Source organism: Pholis gunnellus (genome assembly GCF_910591455.1).
Source record: "Pholis gunnellus genome assembly, chromosome: 13".
NCBI lineage: Eukaryota > Metazoa > Chordata > Actinopteri > Perciformes > Pholidae > Pholis > Pholis gunnellus.
Genome location: NC_136540.1, coordinates 9,182,132 through 9,201,488, shown reverse-complemented (window position 1 = coordinate 9,201,488; position 19,357 = coordinate 9,182,132). Strand labels below are relative to the sequence as shown.

The 19,357-nt window shown below is 42.6% G+C and overlaps 2 protein-coding genes across 2 annotated transcripts; both read right to left on the bottom strand.

Moving 5' to 3' along the window:
* Positions 1-4,338: 4,338 nt before the first annotated feature.
* On the bottom strand, positions 4,339-6,723 carry sod1 (superoxide dismutase 1, soluble). Its single transcript, XM_079171289.1, has 5 exons — positions 6,583-6,723; positions 5,507-5,600; positions 5,329-5,398; positions 4,757-4,874; positions 4,339-4,670 (listed from the first exon to the last, which is right to left on the bottom strand). Exons 1-5 carry the CDS (start codon positions 6,652-6,654, stop codon positions 4,563-4,565), a joined length of 462 nt encoding a protein of 153 aa, XP_079027415.1. The 5' UTR covers positions 6,655-6,723; the 3' UTR covers positions 4,339-4,562.
* Positions 6,724-7,572: 849 nt separating this feature from the next.
* On the bottom strand, positions 7,573-17,708 carry scaf4a (SR-related CTD-associated factor 4a). The gene is made up of 19 exons (XM_079171329.1): positions 17,579-17,708; positions 16,264-16,347; positions 16,093-16,137; positions 15,834-15,995; positions 15,509-15,641; positions 15,171-15,298; positions 14,836-15,039; positions 14,597-14,676; positions 14,402-14,477; positions 13,983-14,159; positions 13,722-13,795; positions 13,427-13,617; positions 13,160-13,260; positions 12,915-13,028; positions 12,658-12,814; positions 12,335-12,462; positions 11,586-11,739; positions 11,100-11,255; positions 7,573-10,970 (listed from the first exon to the last, which is right to left on the bottom strand). Exons 1-19 carry the CDS (start codon positions 17,606-17,608, stop codon positions 9,682-9,684), a joined length of 3,483 nt encoding a protein of 1,160 aa, XP_079027455.1. The 5' UTR covers positions 17,609-17,708; the 3' UTR covers positions 7,573-9,681.
* Between the last annotated feature and the right edge of the window lie 1,649 nt (positions 17,709-19,357).

Below are 19,357 nucleotides of genomic sequence, written 5' to 3'. Positions count from 1 at the left end.
CTCCAAAAACACGGTCTTGTCTAGATGGTCAACTCAAACTCTCGCGAAACTCGCTGCCCGTCCACCATTCCTAACGTTAACCATTCATGGTCAATGCTTAACCTCAACTATCGAGGGTTACCATCTCGACAATACCCCAAAACACTGGATACTATATTTCCCATTTGCATGTTAATAGTATCTTTCATTAGGCACTCCCTAGCAGATAACAACCCACATCTTTCAGACTCCACAGCTCCAGTTGGTAAAGCAAGCTTTCTCTTATTTGTGCAGTATTCAGTCTGAAATTGTTTTTCTCAAATGTTTTACTCAGAGCCACAGAAGACATCAAGCAACAGGCTGATTTTAACTTCTTTGATGAAAGTCAATTGAAGCGTGTTGCTTGAAATTTGAAATGGCCATTTTGGGCTTTGATAATTACAAATGTCGTTTTTCACTCTTTTCTAGTACTTTATAGATCAAACGATTAACTGATTGATTGGGAAGATAATCTGAAGATTATTCGATAACAACAATCCTCCTGGCTGAGACCTGTAATAGCAATTTAATTCCAAACCTCAACTGAAAACCAATTTCCATCCATCACATCTGTCAGGAAGTCACACACCTAAATGTGCTTTTCATTTTCCAAGTGATTGATACTCAGTAAAGCGGAAAAAAGATTCCATCTCAGATAAATCAACATTAAAGGTTGAAGTTTGGGTGGGAACATATTACCGTATAGCATGAAGCTGTTAAACAAGTAAAAGCCTGTTGACTGTTCATGGCCCATACATCTACTGTTGCAGCCCTGCGGGGTAACGATAAGAAGCCACCTCGTGAAATGTGACCACACTGGTTCTTGTGAGCGGCGTTTCAGGGCGCAAAGATGGATGCGTATGGAAAAAAAAAAAGAACACAACACTGTAAATGCTAATAGACAACTAGTAACAGAGGCACATAAATTAAAAAAAAACACACAACAGTAAAGTGCACTTCTCGCCACTTATGCACAAATCATCTTTAAGTGAACACCAGACAGACAGTCACCTTCAAGTGTACAAAAGGACTGGACCCTGTAAGACTGGTTCCCCATTGCGTTTGGGAGGAACATGCACAAGTACAGTGCCGTGTAAGACCCTGAAGCAGTGGCTGTAAAAGGAAGAATACAGTTAAGCATTACCTTTCACCTGAAGACTTGTTAAGATGACGGTTATGCTCCAAGCCTTACGTAAGTATGACTGTTTTGTGTCGGACAATTCTTGGGTTTAACTGAATCTAAAGGCTGTGAAGGTGAAAGAATGGTGCTGACGTTTTTTTCGTGAGCATTTAAAAAGTGTTCACTATAAAATAACTTAAATATGAGGCAACTAATACAAGAGTCACTTAAACCTTGTGTCAAATCTCAGCAATTTCCATATGTGACCCTGTTTACTATGTTTACTATTTATTCATTAAAAATGAAATCCAACAAGGTCCAATACATCATATTTGAGACAGAAAATGGGGATATGCTGAACATTCATAAAAGTCCAAATATAAACAGCTGGCTAGATAATATTTATCGTCTTTCTATTCTACTTTTTTCTTATGCTTTCATACTAAGCTTTGTTGGACTCTCCTGCTGTCACGGCCTCTCTCCCTCACTGTCAGCAGCATTGGTAAGTCTGTATTATTCATCACCTCCACTCCCAGGCTATTTATACCAGCTTTTACAGTCAGTCTGTCTTTCCGCTCTGATGGCTGCATCTGTCTACACTAATACAGCTATTTCCCCTTGTATATGCAGTTTTGGGCTGCCCAAGAGCTCTTGGTCTGAAAGGGCATCACTTCAGGTGCCCAAGAAGAGTGCATGTAACTGACTTCTATGCATACAGGCAAATACATCCTGCTACATAAAAAATAAATCAGAATGATATTGCAATTACCTTTGCCACCACTGATGACCCTGATGAAAACCACTGGTGAGTTTTACTGACAAACAACTGTAGATTTTAATCTTACCAATAAAATGACTCGCGCTTAAGGTTCCCTAATGCTTATTTTGGCACTGCCACCAATTCTGCTGCCTGACTGGCCACAAAACTCAAATTTAAGAGCAGTAGATTATCTACTATTGAGTATAAAGCAGAGGAAGAGACTTGTATGCTAATATAATTCTACATGCCTTGCTACATATATGATTATTCCACTGCACATTTTCAGAGCTAAACATTTCATGAATTAATTTCCACTGCAGACACTCTGCAGCCTGCCTCTGGAACGCTCCCTGAGGTATTAACTCCATTGAAGGACCTCCAATATCTCATTTCCCCCGAGGATAAGAGCAGAGAGTGCCAAGTCACTTCACATGGGAGCATCCGCCATTCCCATGAAAAGAAAAAGGCTTTAAGAGCATGCAATTTCTACACGCCATGTGCCAGCAACATGTAGGAAGGGATGTGTTTGAGAGTGTGTGTGTGTGTGTGTGTGTGTGTGTGTGCTGGCCATTTCAGGGCACAGCTGTTCAGTTTAATATCATGGATGAAGACCAAGAATCAGATTTCAAAACAAAATGTCCGATCACAAAGTGTTATCTATATTTTAGTAGGGTGGCTCCCATGGCCTGTCTGAGATGTCCATGATATTTGGTTTATTTATGTAGCCTATGTGCAAATGTTTCCAGTAATAACTGTTTCGCAGAATAATAAGGCCTGTGTGTGGTGACAATGTTAACAGTAGGGCTGTCATATCAGATTTTCACGATTATCGTGACCAAAGGAATTCCCGATAACATTATCTGGATATCTATAGAAAATGTAAAAGTGTTAATAATAATGCTATCAGTCAAATTCATCTTTTACTGTATTTATTGTGCGGTTTGTCTCTTTATTGGCGAATGAATTAGCCTACACTCGAAATACAAGTGCAGGGAGGTGGAGATAACTATACAAAAGAACAATTACACTAATCGATAGTGAAACTGCAACCACATGAACTGAAACAAACAAAAAACTAACATCTACCATCACTGCAATATCATTGTAAACTGAAATAAAATCCCTTATAGGGAGCAGGGGACAGAGATGTACACAATATTATCTTATGTGTATTATTAATATATCAGTTTTAAATATCCCAGTTATTGTGAATACCGGTATATCACAACAACCCTTGTTAACATCACTAACTTGTCCAGCCACCGGCATGCATGGCTTCAGCCCTATAATGTAAAAATACGCAGATCCCCAACAGAACATTGATCCACATGTGATGGGGTACCACACTTATACTTTTTGAGTTATGAAGAGTAGCAATGCCCTCTTGAGGACGATGCAATGCAATACACAGTCCAGATAAAAGCTGACCAAAGTCTTTTGCTGTCAGGACCTTCCAGAAATCCCCTGCCTGAGAAACAAGAGCTTGCCTCACCTAAACGTACCTGTTTTAAATGTTTGATGGTAGTCTTTATGTTATAGGTATATGTCATCAGGCTAAAATGTCCTAAAACAAAGAAAAATAATTCCGGTAGTGACGAACTAGTAGCTGACGGTTTAAAATGTAAATACGCCAATTAATGACTTACCTTGTATGTTCCTCCGTGCACGCAGCTCACCAACGATGGCAGATCCAATACGTTTTTGCCAAAACACTCAAAAAAGTATTTTTCATGCAATAGTATTGCCTACTAGCTACTAGCTTACCTGGTGCTTTTCTGTTCGCTGGTGTGGGGGTAATATAAGCTGCGTTTTTGGAAAATGCACAGTTAACACAAAAAGAAAACAAAGCCACAACCAGCAATACTAACGAGGGCTCCAGCCATTTATAGGGTCCGTGCCATACTTAGGCATGCAAACTCTTCAGGGGTGAAAAGGTGACACACCCACGTAACCCTGGAGTTTATTTTTAAAGGTGCATTTCGGCCAGGATTTTATTTTTTATCCCTGGCAAAGGCACCAATTTATGGACAAAAAGTACTTCCTCACTGAACAAAAAGCTTGTACTTCATATATAATCATATTTTAGAGCAAATATCTGCATCTACATCAGTTGGTGAAGATAAATGGTAAAATGCCTCTCATTTTCATGTCAGTGTGACTGCACAATGACAATCTTTAATACACCGGTAGTGCAAATTTTAAAGAGCGTGTCTTTCAGCTGGGGACCAAAGTAGCATTAGCACCGTCAACTTTGTTAAACTATTATAAAATTAAAGGGAACATTCCACCACTAAGTATTTAGTTTGCAGGAGGAACTTGAGCGTTTAGCAGAACTACTTAGAGCACAAACAGACTTTTGTTTTCACTTTTATTCCTCATTTGCCAAGCATGGAGAGAGGCCACGAACTGTCCAAACACACCATTCTGATGAACTGACAACTTTAATTGTTTAGATATTTTTATTACTAGTGCAATACCAATTATATGGGACCAAAACAAATCAGCAGACACAAACCATACATACAATTGTCATGAGGAACAAACAGGGTAATGCATGGCTCAGCTGCTCTCTTGACTAGTCAACAAAAAGGACAAACTGTCACATTAAGTAGCTATGTTGGTCAGTAAGCGCTGCGGGTAAGAGTGGTTTCCAGTGCTGGGTGTCTACTGGGCGATGCCAATGACACCACACGCCAGACGTGCACCAGCATTGCCCGTCTTTAGACTCTCGTCGTTGCCGCCTTTTCCCAGGTCGTCAGCCTTCTCATGGATCTAAACACAGGACAGAAAACAGTTTTCATGGATCACTTTATAGCCTAGATGCTCAATTCCATGTGCAACAAGGCTCTTTTACTTACCACCATGGTTCTGCCAATGATGGAGTGCTGGCCAGTGAGGGTGATTATTTTGTCCGTGATGTCTATCTTGGCAACTTTATCGTCTGTAGCAGTCACATTCCCCAAGTCTCCAACATGCCTGTTTACAAAAAATAATACTTACGTTAAAACCTATTCCCAACCAACCTCAACCTCCCCTTTACGACCTGATAATCATTTCCATCAATATTTTCTCTCTGCCCATGATTCTTTGCTGTACCTCAATTGTTACAATCAAATTAAAAAAAAAGGCAACAGAGTGTGATATAAAGCTACTTCTGTTCCTCCCCAAAGAGTAAAAACCACATATGTACACTGACAGAAAGCCAATCTATGCTAGTCCTGCCTCCTGTCAAATTATTTGGGACTTGAAATCATTTGTCATCATCAGATACATCTGTTGTTGGTAAACCAGAGTGAATAAGTCTATATCTATTCATTTTTTTAAAATCATTTCAACACTTTTAAGATGAATGTACGTGAGGGAGCTTTAAATCTATTGTTCCATCTATGGATTCTGATAAATGTCTACTCTGTCCTCAGACTGGACTCACCTCTGTGCATCATTAGGACCTGCATGATCCTTGCCATGGGGATTGAAGTGAGGGCCTGCACTGACGCACCCTGGGAAACACGCACACAACAAAAACGTTATGACAGACTTCAGATTAAGTTGCAGTATATGTGAACTATAACCACAATATTAACACACAACTATTGGCAGATGCTTACCGTTTGTATTGTCTCCAAAAGCGTGGACATGGAAACCATGCAGTCCAGGAGCCAGGCCTTTGATTTCACCAGTCAGCTTCACAGCTGAGTCACCCTAACCAATCAGGATCACAGGATTCAGCAGAATACAAAAGACACTAAAGAGCCGTCAAAGCCAGCTGGCTAGAAGGACTTGACTTAAAGCATTATTTGCATGTCATTTATAAAACCCCACGAGGTCACTGCTGAGCGCCTATGTGCAGTCCTCTTTGTTTACCTTTCACTTCTCCATGCAACAGTGTTTAAAGCCACATTGCAATGAATTGCGGGCAATTTCTTGGAACAACCAAACAAAGTGAAAACTCCCATTTCCGCCTTTCAAATTCAAACTAAACTCCCACTTATCAACAAGGCCACACACTCGAGGCAAAGTCAACAACGAGGGTAGGCAGTGACTCAGCAACAAAATATTACGCGTTAGTGGTTTTAAAAGCTACCATTGATGATGCAACTTTTGACTGCACCTTGGATTTCAGCGGAGCAGCAACAAACGGGATATTCAACCTCAGACTCGTAATGTTAGCATTAGAAACGTTAAGACTTATGCAACAGGCGGTTTCAATGCACGCGCTTTCAATGCACGCGCTGTTGATCATTAACAACACACAGGCCTTAAAACGTCCAAAGGTTAAGACCTTTTATGACACTGTTATATTAACTAGCTGGATACACACAACGTTCACACGAGCAGCCTACTTGTAATATAAAGTGTTAAAGCGTACCACTCTGAGTGCGTGCGCACTTAACGCCAACTGGTGCTTTGAACGTTACACCGTGCAGGCTAACGTTATTTTGCATTAAAGCGCGTGCACAAATAGATAGCATGAACGTATGTCAGTGATGCATTAGTAACGTTAGGCAGCTAGCTGGGTCACTCTTGTAAACCCATCAAACCGGCATGTGAACGGAGAATTCAGCTAGCTTAGCATTGGGGCGCTAACGCTCCCAGGAGGCTGCATGTCAAATTGTCGTCCTAGTTTAAATACATTGACTGACTAGATAGTTCTTCTCCTAAAAAACGACGTCGCACGCCTTACCTCCTGCTCAAAATAAACGGTCCCGCTGGTGTCTCCAGCTCCTTTCAACACACAGACAGCTTTCACAACCATCTTTGCAGTAGTTTTTCAAAGGACGCCCAAGTTTCTGACAAGCTTGCTAGCTAGAGACACACCGTGAAGACAACCAACTATATGTATCCATCGGATGGGCGGGAGTATAGTACAGCCAATCAGAGTCAGATGTAATCAAAAAGATGCATTTTGATTGGTCACTGACCATGATCCATTAAGCGGGTGAACAAATCCATAATAGACTTTGCCCAGGCCCCATGGCATATTTATATCAAATGTTAATTTGTAAAAAATGCATTAAATGTTAGACAAAATGTTTCATCCTAATCTATATCAGTACTATCAATCAAGGGCCTAATATTAGCATCATCTTTCCTGATACTGTTGGCTACACTGCTGGTAGTTATGTCACATGCTTGATAAAGATAAAAACTAAAATGTCTGCATCATAATGTTAGATGTTCCTGCACAACCCACAATCTATCCAATTGTTATCGGTGTTACATATACAGTAACAGGGCATGACTGTTCTTAGGCCTATTAAAATAAGATTTATTATTACAGCAACAGTCACAAAGACCACGACCTAACTATATATGCTGCTCAGTACAGCACTAGTTAAAAGCTAATTTGAAGCCTTAATGGTTGGTCTTTCATATGAAGACGGAGATTTTAAAGAAAGGATTGTGTGGACTGCAAAGTCAGCTGTTACATAAGCCTTTTGTTATTGAGATCTAGATTTAAATAATGATAAATCTTACCTGTTTTACTTCCTCATCATGAATAGTAAAGGTCAACCTGTAAGTTAGTTGAATTACTTCAAAATCAGAGTAAATATCAGGTCTATGGTATTTAAACAGACCATTATGTGTACCAACAGTGAAGCACGGAATATCATTTGGACAAGCAAAATGATTTGGTACAAAAATAGTTTATTAAAAACAATTTCCTCTGGCTGAAATATTGGTGATTTTATGTCCATGTCTTTTGTGTTATTAACAAATCATAGAAACATCTGTCAACTTTCAAACCATGAGGAGTTAAAAAATGTTAAAGCAAGAGGCCTCTGTTGTTCCTTCCATGTCAATGTCCTTCTCTACGATAAACGAATCACGGATCATAAACAACAAATACCGTTACACCTTTGAATCATCAGTGATACAAGCATATTTACAGCCGTGTGACCCAAGCAACCGTCTTCAGTTTATCGCCTTAGTTCTAACAAAGAAATGTCAAGAGCAAGAGTTGGGCTTGGAGAATATGGGCTTCAAATGTCAACAACTTCAGGTACAGCATGTCTGCAGTGAAACGGACATGACGTGTAAAAGCTGTGTTCATCAAAAAAAAAAACAGAATTCATCTGAGGGATACATTTGCTGTCTTCTTGTGGCCAAAACTCATTTATATCAGTGTTTGACTGGTGGCACAGGAGACAAATTAGAAGGCTCTTTTGTCTAATTTTTTTACCCTGCCCTTTTTTTCCATACGCATGGGAAAAAGAAAAGACCACGTCAAGTGCAATACCTTTAAAATAAACCTGTCATTTATTCTTTAACTGTAAAAAAATAATAATACACATATCGTAGAATTTCAAATGGACTTTTACTTCCACTTTGATGTTAATGTTACTTCTGAAAACTTGCCTCTCAAAACCGAAATCAGGATTAAAAAAATCATTTTTTCTTGTTTTTAGGTTTGTTTTTTTGCAAATGGAAGTACTCGTCCTTATTTTTGCGTACCATAATCTCTGTCGATCATTCAAACTTCTGAAACAAAGCCCAATTATATAACGTCCAATTTCTTTACATCCTTAGTCTTCCAGGGGAGATATAGTATGGTGAATGTATCTAGCTTTCGTGCACGTTGCGTCAAAATGTCTTATCTGAAATCAGTCACAATGTCCGTCAAGCTAAAGAAACTTGATTATGCCGTCGTTAAAGTCCGAGGTTCTGAGCCCCCACAACAGTTAATGTTTGCCAAAAAAAATCATGTACACACACACAAAAAATGAAAAGACCTAAAGTGGCATCTGGATAAGTACAGTATGATCAAATAATGGGAAGAATTCCTGAAGAGTCCCTGAATCTTAAAATGATACGAGTGTTTGGGTGAATAAACCATGTACTGAGAGTGATTTCTTTGAAAGGACATCGTGTATTTGCCAGTAAATGTGCACCAAGTGGCTTTTAGAATGAAGACAAATACTTTATTCCTCCTGAAATAAAGTGTTTCAAAGGATGGGAAGTGGGGACATAATCAAAAGGAGAGCTCAACAATTTAGCAAACCTAATTCTCAGTGTAATTTACCTCCACAAGTCTTCCCCAATTTGTACTTTTCTTTTCCCATCAAACACCTACAACGTACTTGATTGGATTTTAAGGCCACGGTAGTCCAATGAAGAGCAGACATGAAACACAAGATGACGTGAAAACAACAAAGGAAAGCAAATGGTGCCTCTATTATCATAACAGTTGTTTGAGAAGATATTCAGTGTTTGACATGACATTTTGGCAGATTTAAAAATAAACATATTCACCTTGTTGAGGAGTGCCTGCTATCACATAGATAAGGCAATGAAGTACAAAATAAATGTGTCATAGAAGTTATTCATTTCCTCCGTCTGCAAACCAACTTGAGTAAAAACATAAAAGCTAAGCTCAAATCAACCTAAAATGGACAGAGCCGTGATAACATGCAAACACGCCGTTCACTCTTTCGTCTTACAGGGAAAAAACAGTTGACAGCCAATATTCAACGACAGCAATTTTACCAAACAGATTTTAACGTGTGGCCATGTGTTTCCAGTAGCAGACGCATAAGCCAGTCAGTCTGAAAACAAGCGCTTTACGTCATGTCTGACGACACGTGTGGGAGATGTTTGTTTTCAAGACGCGTTACAGCCCAGAAACTGTCAATCACCAACTGGCAAACGGTGACGTGCTAGAATGCTTATGCCAGGAGTTGAGGCTGACTATCATTGTGAAAAACACCTTTAAAAAAAAAAATTAAAAAAAAAGATTCAGTGGTTCACAGCAGTCTCTGGCGGAAGGAGCTTTGAGCCAAGTCTATGATGCTGCTTCCTGTTTAGTTTCTGTGGGCTCACTTTGAGCTGAGGGTGAGGGCACAGAGGGCGTCTGCTCCTCTGGAGACGGAGTTGAAAGTTCAGAATCTGCCTTCTTTTCAGAAGCTTCCACACTTGGTTCTTCACTGCTTTCCAAAGCTACCACAGGAGTCACAGGAGTCACAGGAGTCAGCTCTGTTGCGTTAGAGGTCTGAAATTTCTCCATGTTTTCCAGTTCAGCCAATCGATCGTCCCTGTCCCATCGTGTGGCCCTCTCTTTCCTCTCTGACCGCCTTGGCCTGTCTCCTTCTTTTCCTTCAGCTCCTTTCCCTCTTTCTCGACTCCCTCCTTCCACCTTTCCCCTTTCTCCCCCCTCTCCCCTCCCTCCTTCCACCTTTCCCCTTTCTCCCCCCTCTCCCCTCCCTCGATCTCGATCCCTATCCCCATCATCACTCCTCCCTCGCTCCCTGTCGCCATCCAGGCTGTTTCGCCTCTCCCTCCAGTCCCGTCTGTCTCCGACGCGATCGCGGTCTCTCTCCCGGTCTCTGTCCCGATCTCTGTCTCTCTCCCATCCTCCTCCACGGTGACCTCCTCCATCTTCTTGCCAGCCTCCGAGACGGTCCCTCCCGTCCATTCTATCCCCACCTCCTCCTCCTCCTCCCCTCCCTCCATCACCAAAGAGACGCCTTCCACCTCCAAAACCTCGGTCCCTCTCTCTATCCCTGTCTCGATCCCAGTCCCTGTCCCTGTCCCTCTCTGGCTCTCGGTCCCTGAATCCGGGCCTTTCTCCGGGCCTGTCTCCAGGTCTGTCTCCAGGTCTGTCTCCAGGTCTGTCTCCAGGTCTGTCTCCAGGCCTGTCTCCAGGCCTGTCCCCCCTGAATGGCCTGCCTTCCATTTCTTCTGGCCCCTCCGGGCCACGAGGCCCCCCTGGTCTGATAAAAGGAGGCGGGCCTTGAGGAGGAGGAGGACCCTGCCCGTGTGGAGGGAAAGGAGCCCTCATATTGTGGGGAGGCATCATTCCAAAGCCTCCTTTAAGTGGAGGGGGGTCGTGGTGCATCATTTGAGGGTGGGGCCCTCTGGCAATCATCTGCGGGAGCATAGGTGGCATGTTGGGGTGAGGGGGTCGTGGCCCGTGGGGTGGAGGGAAACGCTGCATGTGTGGCGGTGGGGGAACCGGAGGACGCTGCAGTGGGATTATACCGGGCCGTGCGCCAAGCAGACCACCAGAAGGGGGTTGGATGTTTCCAGGAGGAGCACCGGGGTGGGAACCAGGAGGTCCACCTAACTGGTTACCTGGTGGGGGAAGAAAATACACAACACAGCTTCAATGTTAACCCAACGTTCATGACTGTTCAAAATCCTTAATGGCCAAACTCCAGTAACACTCATTTTAAAAAAGGGCCGACAGAAAGACAGACTGACCCATGAGTCCCATCTGGTTGTTGAAGATGTTGGGACCCTCCAGGACCTCGTCATTTTTCCTGTTGCCCAGACCAACTGGGTCCAGGGGCGGCTCTTCAACTCCACCTTTGGAGGGAGGTGGGGGACCGAGAGGCATGGCACCCGGGGGAGGGAAACCTGGGAGGAGAAGAAGAAGAAGGGTGAAAGGAGTTAGGGTTCAGTGGGTTTAGGCTTGAAAGTGAGCGAAACTTTGCTACCACAAATTAAAATCCCCCCCCCCCCCCCCATAATGTCACAGTGCAAGACAACTTTTAGTCACTACTCTTGTGATTACTTCATCATGAGCTCCTTATGACACCAGAGTGGATAAACAAACACTTCCAGGAGCAGTTGAATAGTGCTTTGATGTCTTTCCTTCAGTACTGATAAGCATCATTTGAGAAGGAGAAAGACACTGAAAGAAAAGCCAGAGAGAAGTTGTTTGATGGCAGCTGAAGGAAGTGCTACCTGGAGGCATCTGCATGGGGTTGAAGCCGGGTCTGATGAAAGGAGGAGGGGGGATGCCTGGGGGGAAGGAAGGCGGAGGCATGCCTATGGGACCAGGGAAGACAGGAGGCTGGAGAGAACCCACACCGACCATTGGCTGCTGCATTGGAAGAACCTGAGAACATTCACAGGGATTTACTAAAGATTTAAAATAAGAAAGTTATTTGTTATACTTCCCAGGGACTCTAAAGAAACACAGCGAAGGGACTTCAGACAACAAACATAAAAGTCCTCTTTTGGCATGGATCAAGTCACACCAGCTTGTCATTCTATTCAATATGTTGCCTCCATACTTATACATGGAATTGAGTTTCATAGGTGTGTAAAAAAGACTGTGACAGTTCTCACAAAATACATTACATTTTTTATAAATATTTACATGCAAAGCTTCGTGACAGACAGTGGCTCAGATTGCACAATAAGTAGTGCTATGAGGTTGGATGACGATAAATGCAAATGGAAGATTTTATACAAACGGCACTGTGTTCTTTATACTACAGACAGTTTTTAATCGCAATATATCGCCTTGCTTACATAATCGCAATATAGTGATTTGTAAGTCCTGTACATTTGCATAGATCCCTGAAAGAAGCAGGCACATTCATTATCAGACTGATATCTTACCATTATTTAATCCTATAACAGTGCTAAATCAACATATATCTAATCCCAGACGTTTACACTGGTAACATCTAGCTGCTGTTGTTTACCTGTGCAGGAGGAGCGGCTGCAGCAGCCAGAGGTAACCCTTGTGTTTCCTCAGGCTGCTGTAGCTCTGAACGGCCGTTGTGGTTGAGTTCCTCCTGGAAGCCAAGAGTCTTCCCCACTCCACTCCACTCTGAAAAAGACAGACACGACTAGTATCTACACTATGATACGCAATAAGATCAATAACACAACTTGTTTGGCAAACAACAGCATTCTGTGCCATTCCTTACTCACTGAACTGAATGAGCAGCTGGATTCCACATATCTCTTATGTCTTGTTTGTATGATTTTCCTAATGTTCATGTGCCTGTCAAAGAGTTTTTACCTGGTGATAAGGTGTCTACATCCAGGACGCCTCCTTCTTTGAGCTCCTCCAACTGAGCCTCTCTGATTTTGGACCACGGTATGTAGGTTACACCCAGCTCCACGTCCCAGTACTGTTTGAACTCAGCCTTTATGCCCTTGTTCAAAGCCCAAGCAATCTGGCAAGAAATAAACAAAAACAGCTCTCGGTTTGTGAGACGTTCCTCCGTTTTCTCTTGAATTTGCTTGACTACGCAGCCGCCTGCGTTGCTCGCTCACCTTGATGGATTTCTGGTTCACTTTGTGAGGTCCTCTACTAAGCTTCTGCAGAGCCTTGAAGGCATCCTGCCTATGTATCATGACAATATAGGCACAGCCACGTGGAGGGATCATCTTAACAAGGGAGGGGAAAAAAAATCAGTATTTTTCATATTTGGTTAGGAAAATACAAATGCCATTGTTACATAGACACAACGTGGTCCCAGTGGGATCACTGTAACTCATCTATAGATGTCGAAACTTACATTGATGGAGTCTATTTGCCCAAACTCTTCCAGTAAAGAGGCGACATCTTGCTGTTGTGTTCTCTTGTCCAACTGGCCCACCCAGAGAGTTGTACTGCAAACTGCCGAGGAGACAGAAAATTACAAAATGAACGCTTAGAAATGCAACAACTCTTGGAATCGAAGGCAGGAAAATGATTTATACAAAACCACTGAAAACTGCATACATCTAACAGGTAATGTCCATACACTTGAATGAATATGGCCATAAATAGGAGTCTGACTCACTGCTTAGTGTCTCGCTCTTGGGCGTTGGAAGGCCTTTCTGCCGTCGCTCCCTCTCCTTCTCTCTCTCCCTGCGCTCCAGCGAGCGAGGGCGCGGGGAATGGTGACGCCGCTCTCTGGAGCGGGAGCGGGACCGCCTGTGCCGGGATCGTCGCGTACGGGAATTAGACCGCGACCTCCTCCGCTTTGGAGACCTGGAGAAAAGAAAAAAAAAAGACATTGCAATTTATGATATGCTCAAAATGAAATACGCACCGATGAAAAGCGTGTCCATCTAAAAACAATTTCAGATGCTTACCTGGAGCCTGAGTGCGATCGTCGACCATGTCTGCCATCCCTCATAGATGAATGGTCCATATCAATTGACAAATCCTGATATGGTATAGAAAATAAATGATATTATATATATATATAATATTCATATAAAGCAGTTTTTTTCAATTTCAATGTTAATGCAAATGTTAGCAAATACTGGTTAAAGTTTACTCTACCAACAGAATTGAACCTTAAAAAGGTGTGTTAAGATGTTAAATACCCTTTGTTCTCTTTTTAAATCTACCTGCTGTTGCTGGGCAGCATTGTGGGGGGGGTATAGCCCTGGGAAGCCTGGAGGCCCAGTCGAACCAGGGGGGGGCTGCCCGGGCAAAGTGTGCCCCAAAGGAGGCATCATTACGGGGAAGCTTTGTCCTGGCTGTAAACCAAAGGTCTGGAGCTGGCCATTAGGAGGCAGAGGGACCTAAGAATGACAACAGGAATAAATAGAGTGTGCGTACTACAAGTTTTCCTAAAATCTACCCACATTTTTATATGTATTACTTATTTCTATAAACAGGTTGCCTTCCATAAATAAAGAGCACACTGTATATAATAAATGTATTATGTGACATTATTGTAACATAATAAAATTTGATAGCATTTTGAAATTAGACGGCTGGAAAGACGAGTTATTTTACAATTAGAAATGTTTGTGCTCATTACCTGTTGTGAGAGGTCTTGCAACATGTTAATCATCGGCGGTTTAGAGTGCTGTTGGAAGGCTGGAGGCTGCTGCATACTGTGATGATAAAAATACACCATTAGCTTCACGGCTTTAACTTTTAAATCAATCAAGAGCGTCCCTTCTCTTGGCATTTGCAGTGCTGCTTTATTATGCACAATAAATCAAATGCTTACAAGGAGGCATGTGATTCATCCTTCTTTGTCTCCTCTCCAACTTCTGGTTCATCATCATAGTCAAAGCGGTCCAGCAATTTCTAAGAGAGAGGGAATGAATGTGCACATATGTTTTAAATTACTTATACTCACAGCACTGTCCTACAAAGTGTCTAAACAGTGCCTGACTTCTTCTGAAATGTTGTTCGTAGTGTATTAAGTTGTTGATGGCATATGCAAATACAAGAACGCACTTCCACCTTGTCAAAAGCTGTCTTCTGCTGGGCGGCTTGGGCGGCTTGGGCGGCTTGGGCGGCTTGCGTGAGCAGAGGCAGATGCGGGGGGACCGTGGCCAGGCCAGTGGTAACGCTTTGGGCCTGTGTTTGACCGGTATGGACGGGGGGCTGAGGGTTGCTCTCAGGCTTCCCAGGCTGCTGCTGGAAGTTCTGGAGCATCTGTTGAAGCTAAAACGCCAGTGAAGGGTATTAGTGAGGGTCTGAGAGATGTTCAAGCAGAGATAATAAAAGCAAAATGACTGTGGTCCAAAGCTTAAAAAACAGTCTGCTCTGGTACACACACACACACACACACACACCTGCTGACCCTGCGTGGACTGGAAGAGCTGTGCCACAGCGGCAAAGGCATCGGAGTTTTGCAGCTGAGCAGTGGATGGCATGGTGGAGTTGGCCGTTACTGGCTCTTTGGCTGGAGGCGGGGAAGAACCTGAGGGGAGAGGCACAGCATGAACATGTGTGTGGGGGCTCAAGCAGATCTATATTACATTGTTATAAACTACAAGGTTAGTTTGCCAAATGAGAGTTGTGGTGCCAGACAAGAAAAAACACAAATTATTTTGCAATATCACTAAACTGAACTAAACTAAACTATATCATGGTAATTACTACTGCTTATATCTACAAACACACACATTACCTGGGTCATCTGAGCCTGTGTAGGGTGCAGCAGCACTGCTAGAGCCAGCTGCCATGTCCAGGAGGGGCTGAATAACGTCGATCTTGAACACCCCGTTCTTCTGCCACAGGTTCAACACCCGCACGATCTTACTCTACAAAAGGACAGTAAGGGAGCAAGGACACAGGTGAAGGACAAGGAATGATAGGAAGCTGATTTAGGTCAGAATTTGTCATTAGAGGAAGCAAAGTACTTCAATCCCAATGTGGTACTATTTGAGAATACAACACTACAGTTCACAACATTCGTCACAGTGAATCTTTTCACCATCTGTTAATTTTCTTACCCTGTCCTCTACTGGGCAAAGGCAGAGGTTCTCAAAGGTTCCTGTGATGTTTTTGGTGAACCTTGGGCCAAACACGTCCTTGTCTGATCCAAACTGGTGTCTGGACTGCCGAACAATGGAATCCACCACATAGAGGCCCGCTATCTTGTACTCAGACTTACACTAGAAAGAGCGGAGGGAGAAAACAGATATGGGGTTAATTCAGGTTTGGTGAGACGGAAATGGGCGATAACCAAAATGTAAACATGGTTTGTCTCACCTTTTTGATGAACTTCTCCACAATCTGGACCACGTGCTTGTAGAGCTGAGAAAGAGAGACGCAAGTGAGCATGTTATCATCTCGAAAATAAAAGGTTATAATACAGAAAACACTGTTCAAATAAATATTGAAGTAACTCTCAAAACGAAGGAATGAGAAACTATTTCTTACTTTCATAGCTTTGATGGCCGATTTGGTGATGGAGATCATCTTTGCCCGAGAGATTGGGGGCTTGGAGTCTATCAATGAGAATAACTACAGACAGAACAGATGACAGATGAGTGAGACGGCAACACAGAGAGGAGAGTGCTTCAGGAGGTTCAGAGGTGATGCCAATCATTTCTCCTCCAAAAATGATTTCCAAACCTTCGTCCTTCGACACCGAAGACACACATTTTGAATGTTTAGTGGAAACAAGTTGCAGAATAAAACCTGTTATTATAAGCTTCAATGGATCCTAATCTTAACAGTCGTATTGCCATTTAATAATGATATATAGATGATAACCTGATTTGTTAATTAGATTGCTGATCTTTCTTGTATTGGTTGCCTCTGTATCCTGTGTTATTGGTGTATTGTGGACTATTCTCTGATGGAGGCGTGGGGATGAAAGCGTTGGTGTTACAGTGCAGTGTGCTTCAAAAGACAGCGAATGCATGAAATCCTTCCACTAGCATTAAACTACACACGGTTGACAGGGGTCTGCTTTTGAGGGAACTACAGCTGTGTGATGCAATATGCTATTTATAAAAGGTCCAGTATTTGAGAGAAACTAATGTATACAACACTGAAGAACAGGTTTGCTCTCGTCATACGTGTGGGAAGTACACTTTGACATATTTGTCAAATGCACTTCATATCACGGACATCCATAAACAACTACTTTCTCTGTTTGTGCCAGATGCTATATTGAAAGTGGAAAACATTTTTTGAAGAACCATCATGAAACAGCTCATAGGGTTTATTATGATTTGCTGCAACAAACACATATTAGGACTAGCTCGTTATGATACAGGTTTGTTTATGTTTACCACTCAGCGGGCCCAGCCACAGCAACCGTTACATTCAATAATAAGGCATACAATCAGTATTAGGATAGTGTGTTTGCAGGTCGCTTTGTTTCCAACACAAATGTTAGTAAGCGTGCTCTCACGAGCTAACATAAACGTTGGTCTTACGAACTATGCGCAAGGTTAACGTAACTAGAACCGATGTGGAATAACTGTCGTTGCGTTAGCTTGCTAGTTAGCATACATTCCTATAATGTGTTTAATTGCCCGCGTAGCTTGCGCTGCATGTGTACGTACAGTACGAACGCTAACTCGGTTAGCCTTAAGACAGGTACGATGGACAGGTCCAGCTAGCTCGCCGTGCAGGCCCACTGGTCAGTCCGACGTAGCTAGCTCCACGGCAACACAGCGCTATGACCAGTGCCGCCAGACTCTGTGCCTTCGGGGTCCTCAGCGAGCCCTGGAGGGCAGCTTACCTCATGGTTAAAGGCGTTGACGGCATCCATGATTGCCCAACACTCCGAGTCGTCCTCTTAACTCCCGATTCCCGGCTAAAAAGCGATGTTTATTCACGGAAGGGTCGGTACAACATGTCCGCTCCCCGGTAGCTAACGACAGTTAGCCTAGCATCGGTAGCTCTTGGGTCGGCGGGCACGGCAAAGCATGATGGGATTCAATGTTGTTGTTCTGGGTTTTGGCCACTAGGTGGCGTAGTGTTTAATGATTGAAAACATCGGACACGGTTGTCCACTGATGTCCACTGTCGATTGAGCCCATCAGGACCCCCAAAATGAGCTTTTTGCCCCCATTGACTTTGTGTAACCATCATCCGGTAACGCACTGTGCAAACCCAGCAGACTTATTATCTTTAACCTACTCCCATATAGTATAGGCATACCAATCAATATTAAGCCTATGCCGAAGTGCTACCTCAGACTAAACCATGAAACCAAGTTGAAGATTGAAATTATACTTGTACACAATCACAACAACAAGCAGCAGTACCATAGAAATGCAAAAGTAGCAGTAGTAATTTCTATTAGCCTCATCAATAGGCTACCCAATGTTTCTGGGATGAAGACTGAGCAAATTACAACATCTACCTCTGAAGTATCAAAAGTTACAAAGTGAAGGAATATTGGTGAAATCACTTTTATAGTGTTGTGATGCTTCTCAAATTCCAACCATTACATATATTACCATTACAGGAGGCTACTTCCAAATCATTAGGTAATTCCACAAGACCCCTGTGTTCCCCACCTGAACAGATCACCTTTATGGATTGTATATGTGTTTTAGAGGATACTGTTAATTTACAAGGATTAATAGACTGCACGCTTTAAATCATAATTTATTAAGAATGAATGACAATGAAGAGTGGAAAAAGCTCAGCAGGAAGGCAGGCTTACTCATGGCAGGCTTACTCATGGCATCAGTAATAGGACTGACTGTGTGTTCTTGTAGTACAGAATTACTCCAATAGATGGAGGTACACTTGTACCTTTGGTTCCAAGTCTGGGTGTCTAGTTTGCTGTCTAGAAAGCATGGTCCAGTAGGCAAGTCTGTGCAGGTGTATTATTCTCACTCCTTCTAGGAACTCATACAAGGAGTGAACAAAACAGTGCAAACCTGTGTATACAATTAAATCTGATGCAGCAACACCATAAACTGGAGCCTTATAAAACACCTTCATCAACACCTCTCTGACAAAAATAAACAACCATGTGCTTCACATTAGTAGAACAGTAGGTATTATTAATAATACTTATTTTTATTGCAGGGCTATTAGATTTAGTTATATTGTCAAGTGTTATTATTTTGTTTCTGCCCCTGTAGAAGAAAACATATGATATAATCATATTAAGGCGGATTAACCTGAGCTGAAGATAAGTACAGGAAGAAAAATATGTCTCAAACTGTAGCCCCTCCCTGCAGGTGTCCTCATCTGAGGGATGAACGCCATGTTAATTAGGCCAGTGAACACCTCAATGAGCGAGGAGCAAAAGGCTTCTTTGTTTGCCGCGGGTCTGTGGCGTACAACTACTGTTGGCAGCACTCCAAGTTCAGCAACAATCAATAACACGAGATAAAAAAAATGACAATAGATAGGTGATGGAGCGCTTTATATGAAATTGACCATTTCACATTTTCATGATGATTTATTGCCGCTACGTGCGCACAGTGTAATTAATGTAGGTCTGCGGTGTGCGAAGCACATGGTGTGAACATTTGAATCCTTGACGCACAATTCTGAC